Below are 19471 nucleotides of genomic sequence, written 5' to 3'. Positions count from 1 at the left end.
AGTCCTGTCACCATTTTTCAATGAGTTCACATCTCATTCTTCAGGGAACATTACTTCAATCAGTTTAACGTCCTTTTAAGATAATTGCCCCATCCCAGAAACCTTAATTGCACCTTTCTATTGCACAGATACCTTAATGTAGGGGGATGAGATCGATAGTTTCAACAGGAAATTCTAAAATTACCATAAGAATTATGTTAAATTCTGATCTTTTCACCTGCTTGTTCCACTGTCTCCTAATAGTTTGACGGCTCTTGGATTGTACTCCTCGGCGTTCAGAAGAATGGGGGAGGGAACTCATAGAAGCATTTCAAATGTTGAATGGCCTGGACAGAGTAGATGTGCCAAAGGTTGTTCCCAAGGAAGGGGAATCAAGGACAAGAGGGCACAACTTCAGGACTGAAGGGCAGATGCAGAGGAATTTCTTAGCCTCAGAAGGGTGAGCCTCTGGAACTTGCTGCCACGAGCGGCTGTGGAGGCCAGGTCGCTGGGTGTATTTAAGGCAGAGATTGATAGATATCTGAATAGTCAGGGTTCAAAGGTTATGGGGAGAAGGCAGGTGAGTGGGGCTGAATGGGAGAATAGATCAGCTCATGATGGAATGGCAGAGAGGACTCGATGGGCCAAATGGCCTACTGCTCCTACATCTAATGGTCTGATAGTTTTGACTCACGAGCATTCTTCAGATGTCACTCTGCAGGGTGAGTGTAGGGGAGCATCACAGATCAGCCTGTTCTTTTCCACTTGCGGTGCTTTTTATCTACTCTGCCAGCAAACTTAACGTTAACTTGTTTTACCTTTTGGAAAACTTTCTCAAGGTGATGTGCACAGAATGGGTGTATGTAAGTTGACGTGGAGGGGAGGGGGAGTGGAGATTTAAAAGGAAACTGAGGGACATTTTCGCTCATTGGGTGAAAACAGAAGGAATTGCCCGTGGGTGAGGTAGAGGCAAGTACAATCATAACATTTACAAGAAATGTAGACCGATACATGGATAAGAAAGGGTTAGAGGGTTAAGGGCCAAGCGCAGGGAATTGGTGGACGAGTTGGACCAAAGAGCCAGTTTCCATGCTGTATATGCCTATGATTAGGAATCTATGACACTGGGAACATACTTTCTAATGGCATTCATTGAATGTTCTGCCTTTGATCCTTTTCCTTCCTTCTTCATTTCCGCTGATGCCACTAATGCTCCAGATTGCCTAAATGAGCGCTCAGTTGTCCCCTTGCCTTGTGCAGTCTTTTTGTCAGTGTTACCGTCTCATTCCCACAGTCCACATTCTGGTCAGGAGGAAAGGCTCTCGGCGTGTTTTACTTACAAGGCTGATTTTGTTGCAGCTGTCTTGTGCATGATGCAAACTTGCAGGGCTGCCCAGTATCCTTAAATGAAGTGCTAATTTAACCTTCAACACGTGCCAAAGACTTTCTGCACCTACCTGTCTACTCGTTCACTGTCTAGTGGCATGGGATGCCTCAGGTGCTCTATGGTGAGAAAGAGATAGTTTAAGGTAGTATGTTGGGCGGGGGGGGGGGGGGAACAGTTGAGAATCACTGGTCTAGTAGCTGTGACTGGAAAAATAAAACTGTCACTGGGCGTTCCCCTCTTACCCAGGAATGATGAGCTGAATTAATGAGAATGCCTAACAGCCCAGGCCAGAAATGAAATTCAAGACTACCTCTTTATGTACCACACCTCAGGTGTCTCAGGTAGGGAGAATGGGAAAGTACAGCTTGTACCTCTTCTCCGGCGCTCTGTGGTCTGGCACGTTTGAACCTGCCACCATTAGTACAAACTCCTTACAGACAGCGTGGGACTTGAACCCTGTTCCCAATCGCTGGCGCTGAAAAGGCGTTGTGCTAACCGCTACGCTAATCGTGCTGCCCCACAATATTATTTCCTGTTTTTTGCCTTGTTCTACTTTTGATTTGTTTACATAGGGGGTTCCCTTTGGGGTCTATTTCTGTTTTTTGGCATTTTCTGTGGTCCAGCAATGGCCAGGACCCAATGTCGCTGGATTAGAGGTATAACCTGTATTTGGTTTGGTCACTGATGGCATCAAATATTTCATTAAAGTCTCAAATAACATACACGAGTTTGATAACATCCTCATTACTGTACAGGTCATTATAAATATTTCTCAAATTGACCATCCTTTCAAACTTTTTCAATATGGTTTCAATTTATTGCTCAGTTCGGAATGAATTTGGGGTGTACCTGCATGAAACTCTCCACTCACTTTTCAGATATGCCAAATACTGCAGGAAAATACTTGTGGTAAATCACGAAAATTTGTAGACTCTGTGGTTGAAATAAAAACACAAAATGTTGGAGAACCAATAGCTGCAGATGGCGAATCTGTCGGCCTTTTAGCAGGCAAGAATAAATTTCATGTAATACGACACTGTTTTATTACTATGACAATAAATTGAATCTTGAAGCTCAGCATGTCAAACAGTGTCCTTTACGTTGACATGCAGCACGGTAACAGACCATTTTAGCCCATGAGTACATTTTGAACGGTGGGAGGAAACCAGAGCCCACGGGGAAAACCCACAAAGACACGGGGAGAACTTACAAACTTCTTACAGACAGCGCTGTAACGTCGTCATGCTAACCATTACGCCCCAAAGAAAGCTGTCTCTATGAATGGTCCAATCTGGTCTGCTCTTTGAATAATGAACCTCCCTTTTGGTTAAACAATAACCCTTTCTATTGGCTCCCTGGTCATCTTTAGTACGATGTGTTACATTAGGTTTGTTAAGGGATTGAGACAAAAAAATTTTTAAAGTTATGAGTAAATTTAATCAGGCCAGCAGACAAAGAATTGCTGGAGGAACTTGGACAACATCTATAGTCAACGTTTTGAGTCAGAACTTTATCAACACTAAGATGAGGTGTGAAGGAATTGTCACCAAACGATTAAGGAGAGGAGTCACTGGATAGTTGTAAGCTGATTTAAGTAGAAACTATAAATACATTAAAATCCCTAGTATCCGATATTTATGGGGATTTGTAGATGCAAGATAAGTGTATTTTCCAATTGCTTGAGACTTGCTCTTTCAATGCCTAACTAATACACCTGCATTAAGAATAAACTGTTTAAAAGACAAAACACTAGACTGTACTAACACTGAACAAATTTTATTTTCATGAATACATAAACCTTAAAGTATTTTCACATTCATTGAAAACATTTAACTGTCGCTGCATCTGCAGGTTCCTCCCCCTCCACAGAGCCGCCCAAAAGGCGAACAATAACATTGCAGGTAATTAACCCCCCCCCCCCCCCCCCCACTTCCCCCAAGTTTAAAGATAAAGCCTCTGACTGGGCAACTTTTACTAAGCAGGGATAAGGGATAAAGAAACTTTTAAGAGAGTCGCCCCAATGGCGAATGGCATCAACCAGCTCTTCATCCTGGGTGACGCCATTGCTGTTTCACATAACTTTATTCAAGCAGCTGCTCGGAGCAAAGCTTGACCAAAGCTGAATATTTGCTCCCTTCTTCACCTAAGGCTTATGTTACTTCATAGAGCATTTACTTTTACAATTTTAAACTTGCATATTTTTCTTATTTATTTCAATTTTTAAAATTTATTTTCCTTGATTTTTTTTTTAGCTGGTTGCTTGAGGCTGCTATTGGTTGAATTCTTGATACCAGGGATTTCATTGTATCTCTTAAAGGAAAGCTAGATAAATATTTGTATTAGATGAAGATTCTGCAAAAAGTGGGGATTGGCTTTGGGTTGGATTTGGAATGGAGTGGGAGGAGATTAATTGGCCTCTGAGTTTGTAATATCTTCCATCCATGTGCCTGTCCAACAGTCTCTTAAATTCCCCTAATGTTTCAGCTTCCACCACCATCCCTGGCAAGGCATTCCAGGCACCCACAAATCTCTTGCCTGCGATCGGGACCGGGGTTCGAATTCCACACTGTAAGGAGTTTGTACATTCTCCCCGTGAGTGCATGGGTTCTCCCTGGGGGCTCTGGTTTCCTCCCCACCCTTCAAAAATTGATTGAATGAAATGTATAAACTATCTTCCCTTCACTTTGTACAGATGTCCTTTGGCGTTTGCTACTCGTACCCTGGGAAAAATGGTGCTGGGTGTCCACGCTGTCAATGCCTCTCAGACTCATTGTAGACCTCTGTTCAGTCTCCTCTCATTCTTCTTCATTCCAAAGAGTTCCAGCTCTGCTAACCTTGCCTCGTAAGAATATATGAAAGTTGCAGTTTTTCCATCTGTCTTAATCTGTACTCTCTTCATTGCCATACCAAAACTTCAGCTATTGTTAACAAGAATATTTCATTCAGCATTCCTATTTCCCATTTTTAACCATTCGTAATCTTTTTGTTGTTTTCTCTTTTCTTTCTGCTCTTTGGGTGTCGTCATTATCTCCCTAATTCTTTGTCTATGTCTAATTTTAACCATTTCCTTCCCTGGTTAACTATGTCTAGCTCACAGTTCTATTTGTCAGTATTTAGTACAATTTAATCTGGGATCATGAACCTTTTTTAGTAATATTTTTACTTCTCTGGTAGCCCTGGGTAGATTCTTGGTGCATAAGGGTGTCAAAGGTTACGGGGAGAAGGCAGGAGATTGAAGCTGAAAAGGAAAAATACATCAGCCACCAATGACGGAGCAGACTCAGTGGGCTGAATGGCATCATTATGCTCCTCTGTGTTATGGTCCAGCAATTTTTAACAATAAGGTGCTCCAGTTGAGCACCGCCTGCTGAAATAGCAGGAATCTCGCAGTGGCGGTCCATTTCAGTGCCCCACTCTGTTCATTCCCGTGCCGAGTTGTCTGTCCGTGGCCTGATGCACCGCCAAACTGAAGGCCACCCGCAAATTGGTGCAGCAGCACTTTGTATTCCACCTGAGAACCCTTCTGAGATTCTGAGATGGCATTAAGATCTCAGGTTTCTAAGACAACCCCCCCGCCCCACCCCCCATCTCTCCTTTCCTCCAGCTCCCCATTCCCTCTCTCTCTTTCCCTTTCCCCTCTCTCCTTTCCTCCAGGTCCCCATTCCCTCTCTCTCTCTTTCCCTTTCTCCTTTCCTCCAGCTCCCCATTCCCTCTTTCTCTCTTTCCCTTTCCCCTCTCTCCTATCCTCCAGCTCCCCATTCCCTCTCTCTCTCTCCTTTCCTCCAGCTCCCCATTCCCTCTTTCTCTTTCCCTTTCCCCCTCTCTCTTATCCTCCAGCTCCCCATTCTCTCTCTCTCTTTCCCTTTCCCCTCTCTCCTATCCTCCAGCTCCCCATTCCCTCTCTCTCTCTCTCCTTTCCTCCAGCTCCCCATTCCCTCTTTCTCTTTCCCTTTCCCCCTCTCTCTTATCCTCCAGCTCCCCATTCTCTCTCTCTCTTTCCCTTCCTCCTCTCTCCTTTCCTCCAGCTCCCCATTTACAGAACGACAGCCCCTGTCCCCCGATCAATTATCAGCTTCTCTCTCCTGACCTCCTATTTATGGTCACCTCTTAATTGTTCTCCTGTCCTCCTCTCCCGTCCTTCTTCTCACCCTTTTACTCAGGCGCCTGCCTGCTTGTTACTCTCACCTTGACAAAAAGCTCAGTTCCAAATCACTGGTTATATAATCTTTGCCTCCTATGGACACTGCGGGGCCTGCTGAGTTTCTCCAGCACTTTTGTGTGTTGACTACAATCACAACATCTGCAGACTTTCTTGTTCCACTCCTTTAACAATATACACAAATCAATCTCAATATTGTGGTCTGGATGTAAGCCAGCTTTGAGGAAGAAAACTGTATCTTGCCTGATTTACCATGGAAAAATGTACAACTATTTCCCCGTCCTCATTCCCTGTAGATTAGATTCTTTTTGCCAGGGTAGTATTGTACATCAAGCTCATCTTTTTACTCTGAATCCTTTGCCACATGATTATAATCCTGTATCAACTAGATTACAGGGTATTAAAAAAACCATTCCTGAAACAAGTCATCTCGTTGGAAGCGGGGTATTTATAAAAGTTTTGAACCACCTTCAGCGAGATTCTCTTCTCATTCAGTGCTTTACAACTTACTGTAAGCTCTTTTTTTGTTGTTGCTTTCCCTCCAACAGGTTAAAGAAAAGCAGTGCGTCAAGGTCGCTACAACCAGAATATTTCTGAGTGCTTCTTGAAGCCATGGATCGATGTAAGCATGTGGGGCGCTTGCGACTCGCCCAGAATCACTCCATACTGAATCCCCAGAAGTGGCATTGTGTTGACTGCAACACCACCGAGTCTGTTTGGGCCTGTCTTAAATGCTCCAATGTGGCTTGTGGTCGTTACATCGAAGAGCATGCACTCAAACACTTTCAGGAAACTAGACATCCTTTGACCATGGAGGTCAATGAACTCTATGTCTTCTGTTACCTCTGCGACGACTACGTGTTGAATGACAATGCCACAGGGGACTTGAAACTGTTGAGAAGCACTTTAAGTGCGGTCAAGAACCAAAAGTACGGTCTGGCGGCTCGCAATGGCAGGGCATTGCGGTCTTTGGCTTGTGGGGAATCTCCTTGTTCATTCCAGAAGGGCAGAAGAGGGCAAACTCACAGTACAGAGCAGATGTTCACTGCTCTGTGGCACAGGAGGCAGTCTTTACTGACTAAGGCGATGCGTATTTGGTTCGAGCAGACGACCAGCGGCAAACGCAGACTGGAAGAAAAGCGGCTGCAGGAGGAGATGGAGAGGCGGAAGGAGGAGGCGAGGAAGCGTCGACAGGAGCTGAAACGCAAGTTCATGGAAGAACTGGCCAACACTCCGCCAAGGAAAAGTGCAAGGATCTTGTTTCAAATCCAGAAGGAGGAACATATCTCAAGAAAGTGCAGGAAACCAACTGTAAAAAAGGTGCTACAAACTGCCCCTACCTCAAAACGGCAAAGGAACAAAATGAAACGTTTTCACGCCGCCAGGCGCAAGCCAGTGGTGACTCCTGGTGTTACGGGTCTCAGGAACCTCGGTAACACCTGCTACATGAACTCCATCCTGCAAGTACTGAGTCATTTGCAGAAGTTCAGAGAGTGTTTCTTGACTCTCGATCTTTGTGAGACTGAAGAATTGCTGGCAAGGACTGCAAACGGGAAAACACGATTGTCCAACAAGGTCACTCTGGGGATTGGCCCTGTTCCTTGCATTGCGGAAAGAAACGATCATGTGGGAACTTCAGGGAGATGCAGCATGCCAGCTGGTTTGAACGGAGGTGCCTCAATAGCTCGGAGCCTGGAACTTATTCAACCCAAGGAGCCGAGCTCCAAGCACATCTCTCTGTGCCATGAACTTCACACGCTCTTTCGCGTCATGTGGTCTGGGAAGTGGGCTCTAGTCTCCCCATTTGCCATGTTACACTCTGTGTGGAGCCTGATCCCAGCATTCAGGGGTTATGGCCAGCAAGACGCTCAGGAATTTCTCTGCGAGTTGTTGGACAAGGTGCAGCAGGAGCTGGAGTCAGAAGGCACAAAGCACCGGATCCTCATTCCCTTCTCCCAGAGGAAACTCACCAAGCAGGTTCTCAAGGTGGTGAACACCATCTTTCACGGGCAGCTGCTCAGTCAGGTAAATGGGAATGACAGTGCATGCGGTCTTGTTGCAATTTAATTCTTTATTTGGAATCAGATCATGTCAAGATGAAGGATGACAATGCAGCAGGATGCAACGCTTTCCACTTTGTGCCCAGTGACAGCACTCCTCGATCAGATACCGCTAGCATGCGATGTGGTACTGAAGTTCCCTGTGCTCAATCTAAAAGTTAAAACGTCATTTTGCCATTGCCATCCTTCAATTTGTAATGAAACAGGAAAAAAACCTATTCTATACTGAAATCTTGATTTTTTTTTAAACCCCCTCCCCATTTTCAACCTGTTAATATTTCTGGGTTTGATCTTCATTAATTAGTTTTTCAGATATAGAGTTAAAACTCAACGGTTGTTGATTGTAATTTGGGATTTTATTAATTGCTTCTTGGGAAGGACATGTTTGTTGCAGAGTGCAATTCCCCAGATGCCTAAAGCCTTGTTATCTTCTTTGAGTCATTGTTCTGTACATAGAGTTCTTACAGCACCTAATAGCCTGAATACACCTGGGATTGTCTGATCTCGGAAACTAAGCAGGCTCAAGCCTGGTCAGTACTTGGAGGGGAGACCGCCCAGGAACACCAGACGCTGTAGGTTTCTGTGAGGGGCGCTGGACAAAGTCAGCTGGTAACTATCAAGTTATTGTCATTTGTACCGAGGCGCAGTGAGAAAGTTTGTTGTGCGAGCAGTCCAGTTTGACCTCCCATATGTCCTACAGAAAATAAAGCACAGTCCAGATGTGCAGAGATGCAAAAGGGGATGAGTTAGAGTGGAGCAACGGCAACACAGTTATACTGGTGTGGGACTCATTCAGGAGCCTGATATCAGTGGGAAAGAAGCTTGGATCTGATGGTGTGTAAGTTCATGGTCATGTATCTACTCCCAATGGGAGGGGGAAGAAGGGTGTGTAGCTGGCTTGGGTTGAGTCTTTTACTATGTTAAATTTAAATTTATAAATGCAGACATACAGCATGGTAACAGGCCATTTCGGCCCACGAGTCCGTGCCGCCCAATTATACCCAATTGACCTACACCCCCGATATGTTTTGAACGGTGGGAGGAAAGTGGAGCGCACGGAGGAAACCCACGCAAATACGGGGGAGAACATACCAACTCCTGACAGACGGCACTTCGAATCCTGGACCCGATCGCTGATGCTGTAACAGTGTTGCGCTAACCACGCTGCACTGACTGCCTTTCCAAGGTAGTGGGAAGTGTGTGTGCACGCGCGCATGCGTGTAACCCTCTGCAATTTCTTGCCATCCTGGTCAGTGCAGTTTCTGTCCCATGCAGTGATAGGATGCTTTCAATAGAGCCCCTGTGGAAATTGTTCCAGGACGCTGGCAACGTGGAGAATATTTTCAGGGACCTGAGAATGTAGAATTGCTGTTGCACTTTCTAGGCCATCATGCTGATGTGGGACTTAGTGTGCATTTCTTACAGTAGGTGGTGGTTGGGCTCAGTTACCATGCCGTACCTTTCTGTGGCTAATTGAGCCCAGTGCTGTTCTCCCCATCAGGTGTTACTGCCCTGTCTTGCACCACTCTCTGCTTGGGGATCAGGAATGGGAAGGCTTTGCCGTATTTTATTTTAGTTAATGAACCTTCCACGTCTTCACTTTTTGTGCCTTCCTCACAGAAACAGAGGATACATAACTTTTTGTCCATAGTGGTCTGTTTAAGTTTTAAATGTAGGTGTATAATACAGCATCAGGCATCAATAATTTTAAAGCGCTGCAGCAGCTTTTCAAGAAATGTGAAATTATGCGGACATTAGTAAACTTTTAAAGTTATTTTTATGAATTTTTTTTAAAAATAGACACAGCAAATAATAGCCCTTCTGCCCCACGAGCCCTTGCCCCCCCCATTACCCTACAACCCCAGTACACTTTGGAGGGTGGGAGGAAACCAGAGCACCCGGAGAAAACACACAGGGAGAACATACAAACTCCTCACAGACAATGCTGGATTCGAACGCTAGTCACTGGCACTGAAATAGCACTAACCACTACAGAAACAGTGCCACCCCTAATATTCCTCAAACTACTTGATCAAGTCACCATAAATCTCACAAGTTGCCCGTTTTCTCTCTTATCTGACTGCATTTTGTTAACATGGAAGCATCCAGTTAAGTGCCAGGGCTCTGATCTACCATGCTTCTGAAAGATAATAGACATAGGAGTAGGAATAGGCCATTCAGCCCATCAAGTCTGCCCAGCCTTCTATCCATAACCTTTGATCCCCTGGCTAATCAAGAACCAATCAATCTCTGCCTTAAATACACCCAATCACTTGGCAACAAATTCCTCCCCATCTCTGTTCTAAGCCGACGCCCTTCAATCCTGACGCCCTCTTGTCCTAGTCTCTCCTACCGTGGGGAACAACTTTTCTACATCTAATCTGTCCAAACCTTTCAACATTCGATATGTTTCAATGAGATCCCACCCCCCCTCCCCCCCCCCCCCAATCATTCATCTAAATTCTAATGAGTACAGGCCAAGAGCTGTCAAACGCTCCTTCTATGATAACCCTTTCATTCTGGAATCATCCCTGTGAACCTTCTCCAACGTCAGAAAGCGATTCTGTAGAATAGAATGTTGAGGTTTAAAAAGCATTGTGCCAGAAGAACTCAGCAGGTCAAGCAGTATCAATGGATCAGATCTAGACATTGTCAACATTTCAGGCCGAAACCCTTCATCAAGACTCAGTAAAGGGTCTGTCTCGAACCGTCGATGGTTGTTTTTCTCCCACTGATCCCATTTGACCTGCTGAGTTCTTCCAGAAGATTGTTTTTCCGCTGTTCCTCTTTGCTGTAGTTTCCAGCGTCTGGAGGCTCAGGAATATTGAGGAATATGCAGAATGGAAGGATCTATGAAAGGGATCCACCCTTCTTTAGATGTATCGCTGCCTTCCAGGATAGATGTGGATTTGTTTAATATACAGAGCAACGCAATGTCTGTGATCAAATTATTTTCCTGCCTTTTATTGCTTCTTGTTTATGATGTTTCCGCCTGTCACCCTCCAAATTTGTAGTATTAGCTGGAATATAGTTCATCTCATGGAAGCAGTCAGTAGGAATCAGAATCAAGATTTATTGTCATGAGCAAGTCATGAAATTTGTTGTTTTGCAGTAGCGTATCGCAATGCAAACATTCGTATAAACCACCGTACAAGATTTTTTAAAGTGCATGAAAAGACAAAGTGAGGCAGTGTCTTTTGTTCATTGATCATTCAGGAATCCGATGGCAGCGGGGAAGAAGCTGTCCTTGTGCCGCTGAGTCGTTAGGCTCCTGTACCTTTTTCCCATTGGTAGCAGAGTGGGGAGAATGGTCTGGGTGGTGGGGGTCCTTGAGGGTAGGGGCTGCTTTCTTAAGACACCACCTCTTGACGATGTCCTCGATGGAGTGAAGTCTGGTGCCTGTGATGCTGACAAGTTAACAACCCTCTGGAATTGTTTCTTGTCCTGAACGTTGGCACCCTCGTACCAGACAGTGTTGCATCCAGCCAGAATGTTCTCCACGGTACACCTGTTTAAGTTTTTGAGAGTCTTTGGTGACATACCAAATCTCCTCAAACACCTCACTAGGTATCGTCGGTGGGAGTAAGTGAAACCCCAGTGGTATTTAATTTGAGCCTGTGCATATGCACCCCATTTCAGGTCAGGCCACTGTGTTTATGAGCTTCTCATTACTATTAACAGGTTCCTATTAGCAAAGCTTGAATATATCAGCACCAGTGAGCTTAGAAATGTAAAACGTCTTCTCAGCAGGTTGTTTTGATCTTGTATCCAGAGAGAAAAAAGACTTAGGAACAAGCGAGAGGCATTCAAGGACCATGACATATGTCCCTCTGTGTGAGGCATGTACACGGTTCCCACCAAAACACTCATATACCATTAAAAATGTTAAAGTTGTAATGGTATATATATAAAAAAAATAGAGGCTTTCAGAGTTTGGAATTACTGGCACATTTGGGGGGAAATTTCTGGTGCATTGGGGAGAATTGTTGGCACGTTTGGGTGGGAAAATCCAGCATGTTTTGAGGGGAATCTCCAATGTATTTTGGGGGGATTTTCTGGCATGTTTGGATGGATATCTCCAAAACATTTGGGGGTAAATAGTTTGCTCAAAAATTCTGCAGAAACTCAGGAAGTCATTCTGCATTAGTAAAGAAGTTTCTCCAGCATTTTTGTGTAAAATACAATCACGGTATCTGCCGATTTTCTTAATTTAAGTAGTTGTTTGATAGTCAGTGTGGTCTCTGGCTGAAGAGGTTTTCCGTCTGGACACTCTCCAGCCAGACGGCATTAACATTGACTTTTCCGGTTTCTGCTCACCTCCTCTCCTTTCCCCCTCCCTTCCCTTCCCTCCTCCCCTTTCTTGCTGTTGTGCCCTCCTGCCCTTGCGACCACATCTCCCCCCCCCTTACCCTTTTATTCGGATGACTGCCGACATTTTTCCATATTTTGGTGAAGGGCTCAAGCCTAAGACATCGTGTCTGTATTTTTATCTTTGCTACATAAAGGACACTGTTTGACCTGCTGAGTTTCTTCAGTGTCGTGCTTTTACTTTGGCTGAAGGGCCTGTTTCCCTGCAGTATCAGAACACATGCCACATTGTAATGGGGATTCCCTGAGACTTTGAGGGTTTTGGTTTCTGGATTAGCATTCCAACTTTATTTGGAGCAGAGGATATTTGATACCAGAGGTATATCAGATCTCCATGGGTTTGGACTTAGCAGGCCCATGCCAGCTCTGCGTAATTGGATTTTTTTTCCATTCCCCACACACTCGCATACTTAAGTGAAAGTAACCAAATGTTGCATACTTTCTCGTGAGTATTTTATCCAATTGCCTTTTCCTTTGAGAGTTCCAAATGATTTTCCAGGCACTGAGATGTAGATCATCAACACTGTGCGTGTGTAACACTGTCCTTTCTGTTTATGCAAGCAAACACGCGTGTGTGTGTGTGTGTGTGTGTGTGTGTGTGTGTGTTTGTGTGAGGTAATAAAAATTTAAATCTACACCTCCCGGTCTGTAAACACCAGTGGGACAGTTTTCCCTTTGTTCTGTGTTAAGTCCATCTAATCCAAGGAGAAGAACACCAGCATTTCTGGTATAACCTTGCAGCCAAAATTCCTCATTTTGAGAAGCATTCTGATAAATCTCTGCTATGGGGGCTCAGAACAGGGGGGTGTAGGTTAATTGGGTGTAAATTGGGCAGCATGGGCTTGTGGGCCGAAAGGGCCTGTTACCGACTGGGCTGGATGTCTACATTAAAATCAATAACCATCCGGAAGTGTGGAGACAACTGGATTCCTTTGACCTTTTGCGGCTGGCCAGTGTTCTATAAACGTTCAATGTAAACTGCTCACTTTTGTAGACTTTTGTCTCCATTTCTGAAGTCCAGGATCCTTTATACTTTATAACCCATTTGCTCAACATGTCCTGCCACTTTCCAATGTTATGAATCTGTGTATCCACATCCTTCGGTTCTTGCACACCCTTTAGAACCATCTCTTGTCATTCATCCTGCCATAATTGACCACATCACACACATTATGTTCCATCTGCCGCTTCTCTGACCAGTAATCCAGCTAATGTGTCCCCTGTATGTTACAGTGTTCATGGTTAACATTTACCTCCGAGTTTGGAGTTATCTGTAGATTTTGACTTTTTATTCATAACCAAATTGCCAAAATGGAGAGTGGGGATTACTGCTCCGCAGGGTCCCATCTCCCAGTCCTAACGTTGACTGCTCCGAACAGGCTTTAATTGACCAATTAAAGGAGTAGACCGTGTTTTTAATTAAGATCCTGCAGCTGCGGAGTTTGTGTGTGCCCAAGATGGTGGTACTGTTGCTGGTGTGCACCCGGTTGGGCAGGAAGCGGTGGCACAGCGCTGTTGTGAAGGTTTGTAGACTCCAGGAGCAGCGAACCCGCACAGGGCATCAGAAACGGGGAGAACACCACCCACCCACCCCCTTTCCCTTTGTAAAGGAGAAGCAGAGGAGATGACCCTACAGGGCAGTGACCATGGCAGCAGACCACCAAGGGACTCAGCGGCTAAAAATCCCACACAGGCTGCGGACGATACAGTCGGGCACCCGAATGGGCTGCTGGAGACTGGCTGATGGGAAGCAGGTATCATAGCTGGAATTCGAGATGGTGATGAGGGCAAGAAGGGCTCCTTCTAAGGGCCTCGGGTGTTCAAGCCTTTCTGATCGTGTCGGAGTTTTGGATCTGGAGCTGATGGATCAAACTGGAGTCTGTAATGTTTTTCACAGCCGCTGCGTTCCAGGAAATTATTCCCAATTTCCCAGAATGCAGTCGGTGTAGAAATATCAGAACGGGAATAAGGACTCATTCCCATTCCGATATTTTACCTCCTCAACCCCCAGTAAATTTCCTGGAATGCCTGCAGTCTAAAGTTAACTGCAGGCATTCCATGAACAACGGGCTCATGAATAGCAAGTTCCCCCTCTTTAGTTACCGGTATGCTGCCTAAACACATGTTCATGTTTGAACAACCTATGCCGGGACCTCCGACATTCTTCAGACTGGTAAAATCATGCAAATTGTATCTAAAAAATCATACGTGAGGCTGCGGGGGCACTGAAGGTGAATCCATGGAATCTCGGTGACTGAGGGGATTTTCTTTTGCTTCCCTTTTCCCTTCTGTAAGGGGCACTGGGCAACACTAATGGCAAAGCTTTCTCTGTTTATGGCAGGCAAAAGAAAATTTTGTATAACGTTGCATTTTCTGTATTATCAATCACATCCTCTCTATCGAAGCCTCTAAATTTGTGACTGTAGTATTTGTGACACTTTTTCAATATTCCATTAGTCACATCCTCCCGTGCTGTTACGATATTTTTGGTGCACTCAAGTATGTTGTAACATTTCCAAACATCATGTGCATTGTCCATTGCTACTATGGCACAAATTGTTGATCAAAGGTAATAAGCTTTAAAAGTTGCTATTGCTCCCTGATCCATCGGCTGAATGAAGAAGTTGTGGCAAATACATCACGATGAAGGTTATCCAGATGACCAGGGGTGTTGTTTGGAGATTAATAAAATCCTGAACGAGACACTATTTTCGAAGCAATATTCCTGAACATTGGGAATAAAACAGTTTACAAACCAGTCATCAAACAAAGCTTGAGTCATCCAGGATTTGGAGTTGGATTGGTAGTGGACAGGCAGGATGTGCTTATTCATGTTTTTGAATGCACGCGGGTTCTCAGGATGGTAGATTTACTTGAATACCACGCGCTTGCTGAATAGAAACTGAGAGCGAGGTCTGAGAGAGATGCCAGGATATTGTCTGACAGTCATTATCTCACACACGCAGCCATTAGCACTGGTGGACATATGACCAAGCGTTATTTTTATACTTACATATTTTTTTCCTTTATTTTTAAAAATTTATACGTGCTTTGGTCGTATATGCAAGTGGTCATAAGTCGCATAGGTCGTAAGAGGCTGTATTTTAGAAAGGTTGAGTCCCCGAACGATGAGCCTCAACTTTGTTAATCCAGTTTTTTTTTCTGTGGAACCTTGTCAAACATTTCTCATCAGCTGCATGGACAACTACTGCATCAACAAGACCAGTGAGGGATTGGCCCTAGTTATACCCTCCCTGTTCTCCCACTGATGCCACTCAGCTGGTGAGTTCCTCTAGCAGATTGTGTGTTGCTCCAGATATCTCTTCTAGCTCTTGTATGCAGTAAAACCCCTGGTATCTGACACCAATGAGGATTGTTATATGATGGAGAAGTATATTTTCTGGTTGCTTGAGATTTGCTCTTAAAAATGCCTGACTAATACACCTGCATTAACAATAAACAGTTTAAAAGACAAAATACTAGACTGTACTTACACTGAACAAACTTCACTTCCATGAATATATAAACCTTAAAGCATTTTACTTTATTTTCAGTCACATTCTTTGAAAACATTTAACCTTTGCTGCAGCTGCAGGTTCCTCCCCTCCACGGAGCCACCCAAAAGATGAAAATAGCATTATAGATAATTAACCCCCCCCCCCCCCCCGTCACCCCAAGTTTACAGATAAAGCCTCTGACCAGGGGTGACTCTTACTAAGCAGGGATAAAGAGACACTTTAAGAGAGTCACCCCAACACACTCTATGTCCTGGGCGACGCCATCGCTGTTTCACACAATTTTATTCAAACAGCTGCTACGAGAAAAGCCCGACCAAGGCTGAATATTTGCTCCCATCTTCACCAAAGGTTTATGTTACTTCACAGAATGTTTAATTTTACTGTTTTAAACTTGTGTATTTTTACCTATTGTTTTATTTTTTTTTATTTTTTAAATGTATTTGCCTCGGTTTGGTTGCTTGTGTTTCGGATACCAGGGGTTTTACTGTTCTTTATCATCCTTTGTTCACTGGCTCTTTTGCTTAGATAAGTATATTTTTAAGCAAATGAATTACAAACCGTAATCTTGCGTTATTAAAATATAATAAACTACACAATAATTAAGATCAAATTCTGCAGACAATTCCTAATTTAGGATTTTATCAAGTTATTAAGCAGCCAATCAAAAAGTGGAAGAGTTTCTCTCTGCTGTCCTGTTTTGTCAGTATTCCTGATGCCTTCTGCATCCGTCTCCCCCTGCAGGATGGGTTAGCTGCTCCTTCTGGGTGCTTTCAAACTGCCTTGTAAAATGGGGTTAACCATGCAACTTGTCCGGTTAGTGCCCTATTCACAAGCCAGCTTGAAAGGGTCCGATCCGGTCAGCATTGTCCAAAGCCAAACTGGTCCCTGCCCTACCTCGGAGGTAGTCAGGGAACCCAGTTAAAATTACCCAGGAAGCATTGACCAGTGGCCTGAACAGCAAAATGTGACGTCAGCGCTGACGCATCACTTAATGTGTCATCAGGGGGCAGGATCCCCCTGAAATCGCAGAGTTGGTGATTTACTGGGGCTATCTCCCCCCAGTTTAAAAGTGCTGGAGGCACCTTTACTCCACTAATCTCACCTGGGTCTCAGGAGGGCTACCCGGGTGCTGTAGCTTACAGGCACCTTCTGTGGATCCCGACTCTGCGATTGTGTTGACTCTGGGCAGGGTAGAGCTCCTGCTGCTCCAATTGTTTCACATCCATGCCTACACTTCCAGTTGGAGCTCAGAATCAGATTTTATTGTCATGCACAGGTCACTAAATCCATTGTTTTGTGGCAGCATTACAGGGCAAACATTCATATAAACCACCTTCCAAAAATAAATAAAAATAGTCCACAAAGTCAAAGTGAGGCCGTCCGTGTCTTTGGTTCATTGTTCATTTGGGAATCTGATGGCAGCAGGGAAGAAGCTGTCCTTGTGCCACTGAGTGTTCGTCTTTACAACAGTCGCTGGAAGCAGGAGGCTATGGGCATTCCCCAGACAATCGTAATGTACTCCTTTCACACCCCTGAATGCTCCTTCAGTCAGTTGTTTGGTAGCAATCTGAGCTGCAGGTTGTCATGGGATAAGTTGGGGCCAATGGAGTAAAGAGGGCTTCAGACCCGTTTTTAATTGCACAAAGAGAAGCTGGAAGAATTCCATGCATCAGGCAACGTCCATACCGATTAGCACAGCACTGTTACAGCAATTGGGACCAGGGTTCAAATCCCGCGCTGTCTGTAAGGAGTTTGTGTGTTCTTTCCGTGACTGTGTGGGTTTCCTCTGGGTGCTTTGGTTTCCTCCCATTGTTCGAAATATACCAGGGATGGAGGTTAATTGGGCAGCATGAGTTTGTGAGCCGAAAGGGCCTGTAACAAATATATTTGGACTTGTGAGTTCATGTTGCAGAGACTAGACTGAGGGAAGGTTGGTCAGCATGTGTTTAAATAATCAAAACTTCCCTATTCTATTTCAAATCAGTAATTTTATGATTTTCTCTACATTGAATCACTTGCCTGGATCCCAGTTTCTTTCCATAGGAAAGCAGTACAGCATTCTGAGGCATAGATAGGGTGGACGGCCAGCACCTGTTTCCCAGGGCAGGAATAGCAAACGCCAGAGGACTTTTGTACAGAGTGAAGGGAGGGAAGTTTAGGGGGGTCATCAGGGGTCTTTTTTTTTTTAAACAGAGAATTGTGGGTGCCTGGAATGCCTTGCCAGGCACGATGGTGGAGGCTGGAACATTAGGGGAATTGAAGAGAAATAGAGGGTTAAAGGGTAGGAAGGGTTTCGTGTTAAGTTCAGCACAACATTGAGGGCCAAAGGGCCTGTGCTACGCTGTAGTGTTCTTTGTTCTATTGTAGGAAACATTATTTCTTCAAAAAAACAAATACTGTATCATTAAAGTCAGTGGAGATGTGCTGAATTGTACAGTTGCGAAGTCTCTGAATGAGATGGTCAGATAAACGATGACGTTGCATCTTAAATTGTCGGAGGCATTCACCGAGCGTATCCGAGAGACCACAGATGCTGAAATCTGGAGTAAATGTAAACAATATGCTGTAGATTAAGCGGCATCTGTGGGAGGAAAATATACGGTTAACGTTGTGGGCCGAATCCCATCAAGACAGCAGCGTTCACCGAGCACGTGGCCGTGAGCAACTCTCGTCTGCCCTCTTGTGACCACATCAAGAACAGCAATGGCAGAAAAGTCACGAATTTCCCCTGCTGTCCTTCAACACTTTGGAAATTCAAACTCAGATTTAAAAAATGGTGAAGAGGGATAACTGTCCCATTGATTCCAAGTGGTGACTCGAGTATTTTTACACTTTTGTAACATACCCACATGGTTTACGCACGAACTGGAAGATGCCGGATAAGTACATTTTCCAGTTGCTCCAGTTACATGGTTTGCAAATTAAATGCGAGAGGGGTCATTTTTAAACTTTAGTTTTTAACCCATTTATTTTGTGTAATTTTATTTTTGCCGGTTGCTTGAATTCCAGATAACGGGGATTTTACTGTGTATATATTTTTTTTTTACATTCATTGATGTGATGTGGGCATCCCTTACTGGTGCAGACATTGTGCCTCCATCAAAAACTTGAAAGGATTGCATTCATGATGAAGGGAAGCTGTTACTGGGAGGGAAGATGGAAGCTATTTAAGTGGCAGTGAGTGTTGGACGTAGATAGGTTAACGTTCCATGGTCAGCTTTTGTGGACACAGCTGCACACTGGATCATTCTTTGTCTTTTACATGAGAAGCAGGTGACCACGTCTTCAAAGGATTGAAACAGGAGAATGTATAGACGCCGTGATTGTAGTGAAAACCCAAGGCCGGAGAAACTCAGCAGGTCAGCGTACTTTATATAGCAAAGATAAAGATACATAACTGTTATTTTGGGCCTGAACCCTTTGTCAGATAGGCAGCTGGGAGGTGCATGGGCACCTCTGGCCTCCCCAGCACCCCACCTCCTCTTCTTCCTGGTACCCCGAACACCCTCCTCCCATATCCACCCACGACCTCGAGTCTGTGCTATCCTTCCGCCATCTTATTCAGGCGCTTGCCTATGTTTTGCTCATGCCCTGATGAAGCGCTCAGGCCCGAGATGTTGGTTATGTACCTTGATGTTGGTTATGTACCTTTATCTTGGCTACACTGACCTGCTGAGTTTCCCTGGCATTGCGTTCTTACTGCAATCACGGTAGTGCCCCGAGTGGATATGGCTAAATGCTCTCTGCTGTTGAAGGGAGACCAGAGCCTGGGATGCAATGCAGCTCGATGATCAGGTGCTGTACTGCACTGCCCACTGTCATTGAGTAATTGCTCCCCAGCCAGATTGACGGGTAAGCTTTCAGCTTTTATTCCACCCTTGCAAGCTGTCGAACTAGTTGGGTTGGCCAGAATTATTCCAGTTGCCACACCTCTTTGACAGTGGTGCAGAAGTGGCTGACTCCCACTTTTGCTTGGCATCCACATCCTTTAGACCAACCA

At 44.7% G+C, this 19471-nt stretch overlaps 1 protein-coding gene across 10 annotated transcripts in view; it reads left to right on the top strand.

Moving 5' to 3' along the window:
* LOC138765211 (ubiquitin carboxyl-terminal hydrolase 49-like) overlaps positions 1-19471 on the top strand; it is a 92325-nt gene that overhangs the window by 52092 nt on the left and 20762 nt on the right. For 6 of the 10 annotated variants that reach the window (XM_069942159.1, XM_069942160.1, XM_069942157.1 and 3 more), the window contains exon 3: positions 6074-7550. In XM_069942159.1, coding sequence (XP_069798260.1) covers positions 6138-7550 — 1413 coding nt within the window. In that variant the 5' untranslated portion in view covers positions 6074-6137. Of the gene's footprint in view, positions 1-1612; positions 1708-2244; positions 2375-3217; positions 3268-3850; positions 3935-6073; positions 7551-19471 lie in introns of those variants that run through there. The other 4 variants (XM_069942164.1, XM_069942162.1, XM_069942163.1 and 1 more) reach the window with 4 other exon arrangements.

The sequence above is a fragment of the Narcine bancroftii genome, chromosome 5 (assembly GCF_036971445.1).
Source record: "Narcine bancroftii isolate sNarBan1 chromosome 5, sNarBan1.hap1, whole genome shotgun sequence".
NCBI classification, from domain to species: domain Eukaryota; kingdom Metazoa; phylum Chordata; class Chondrichthyes; order Torpediniformes; family Narcinidae; genus Narcine; species Narcine bancroftii.
This window is presented reverse-complemented; position numbering and strand designations above follow the sequence as displayed.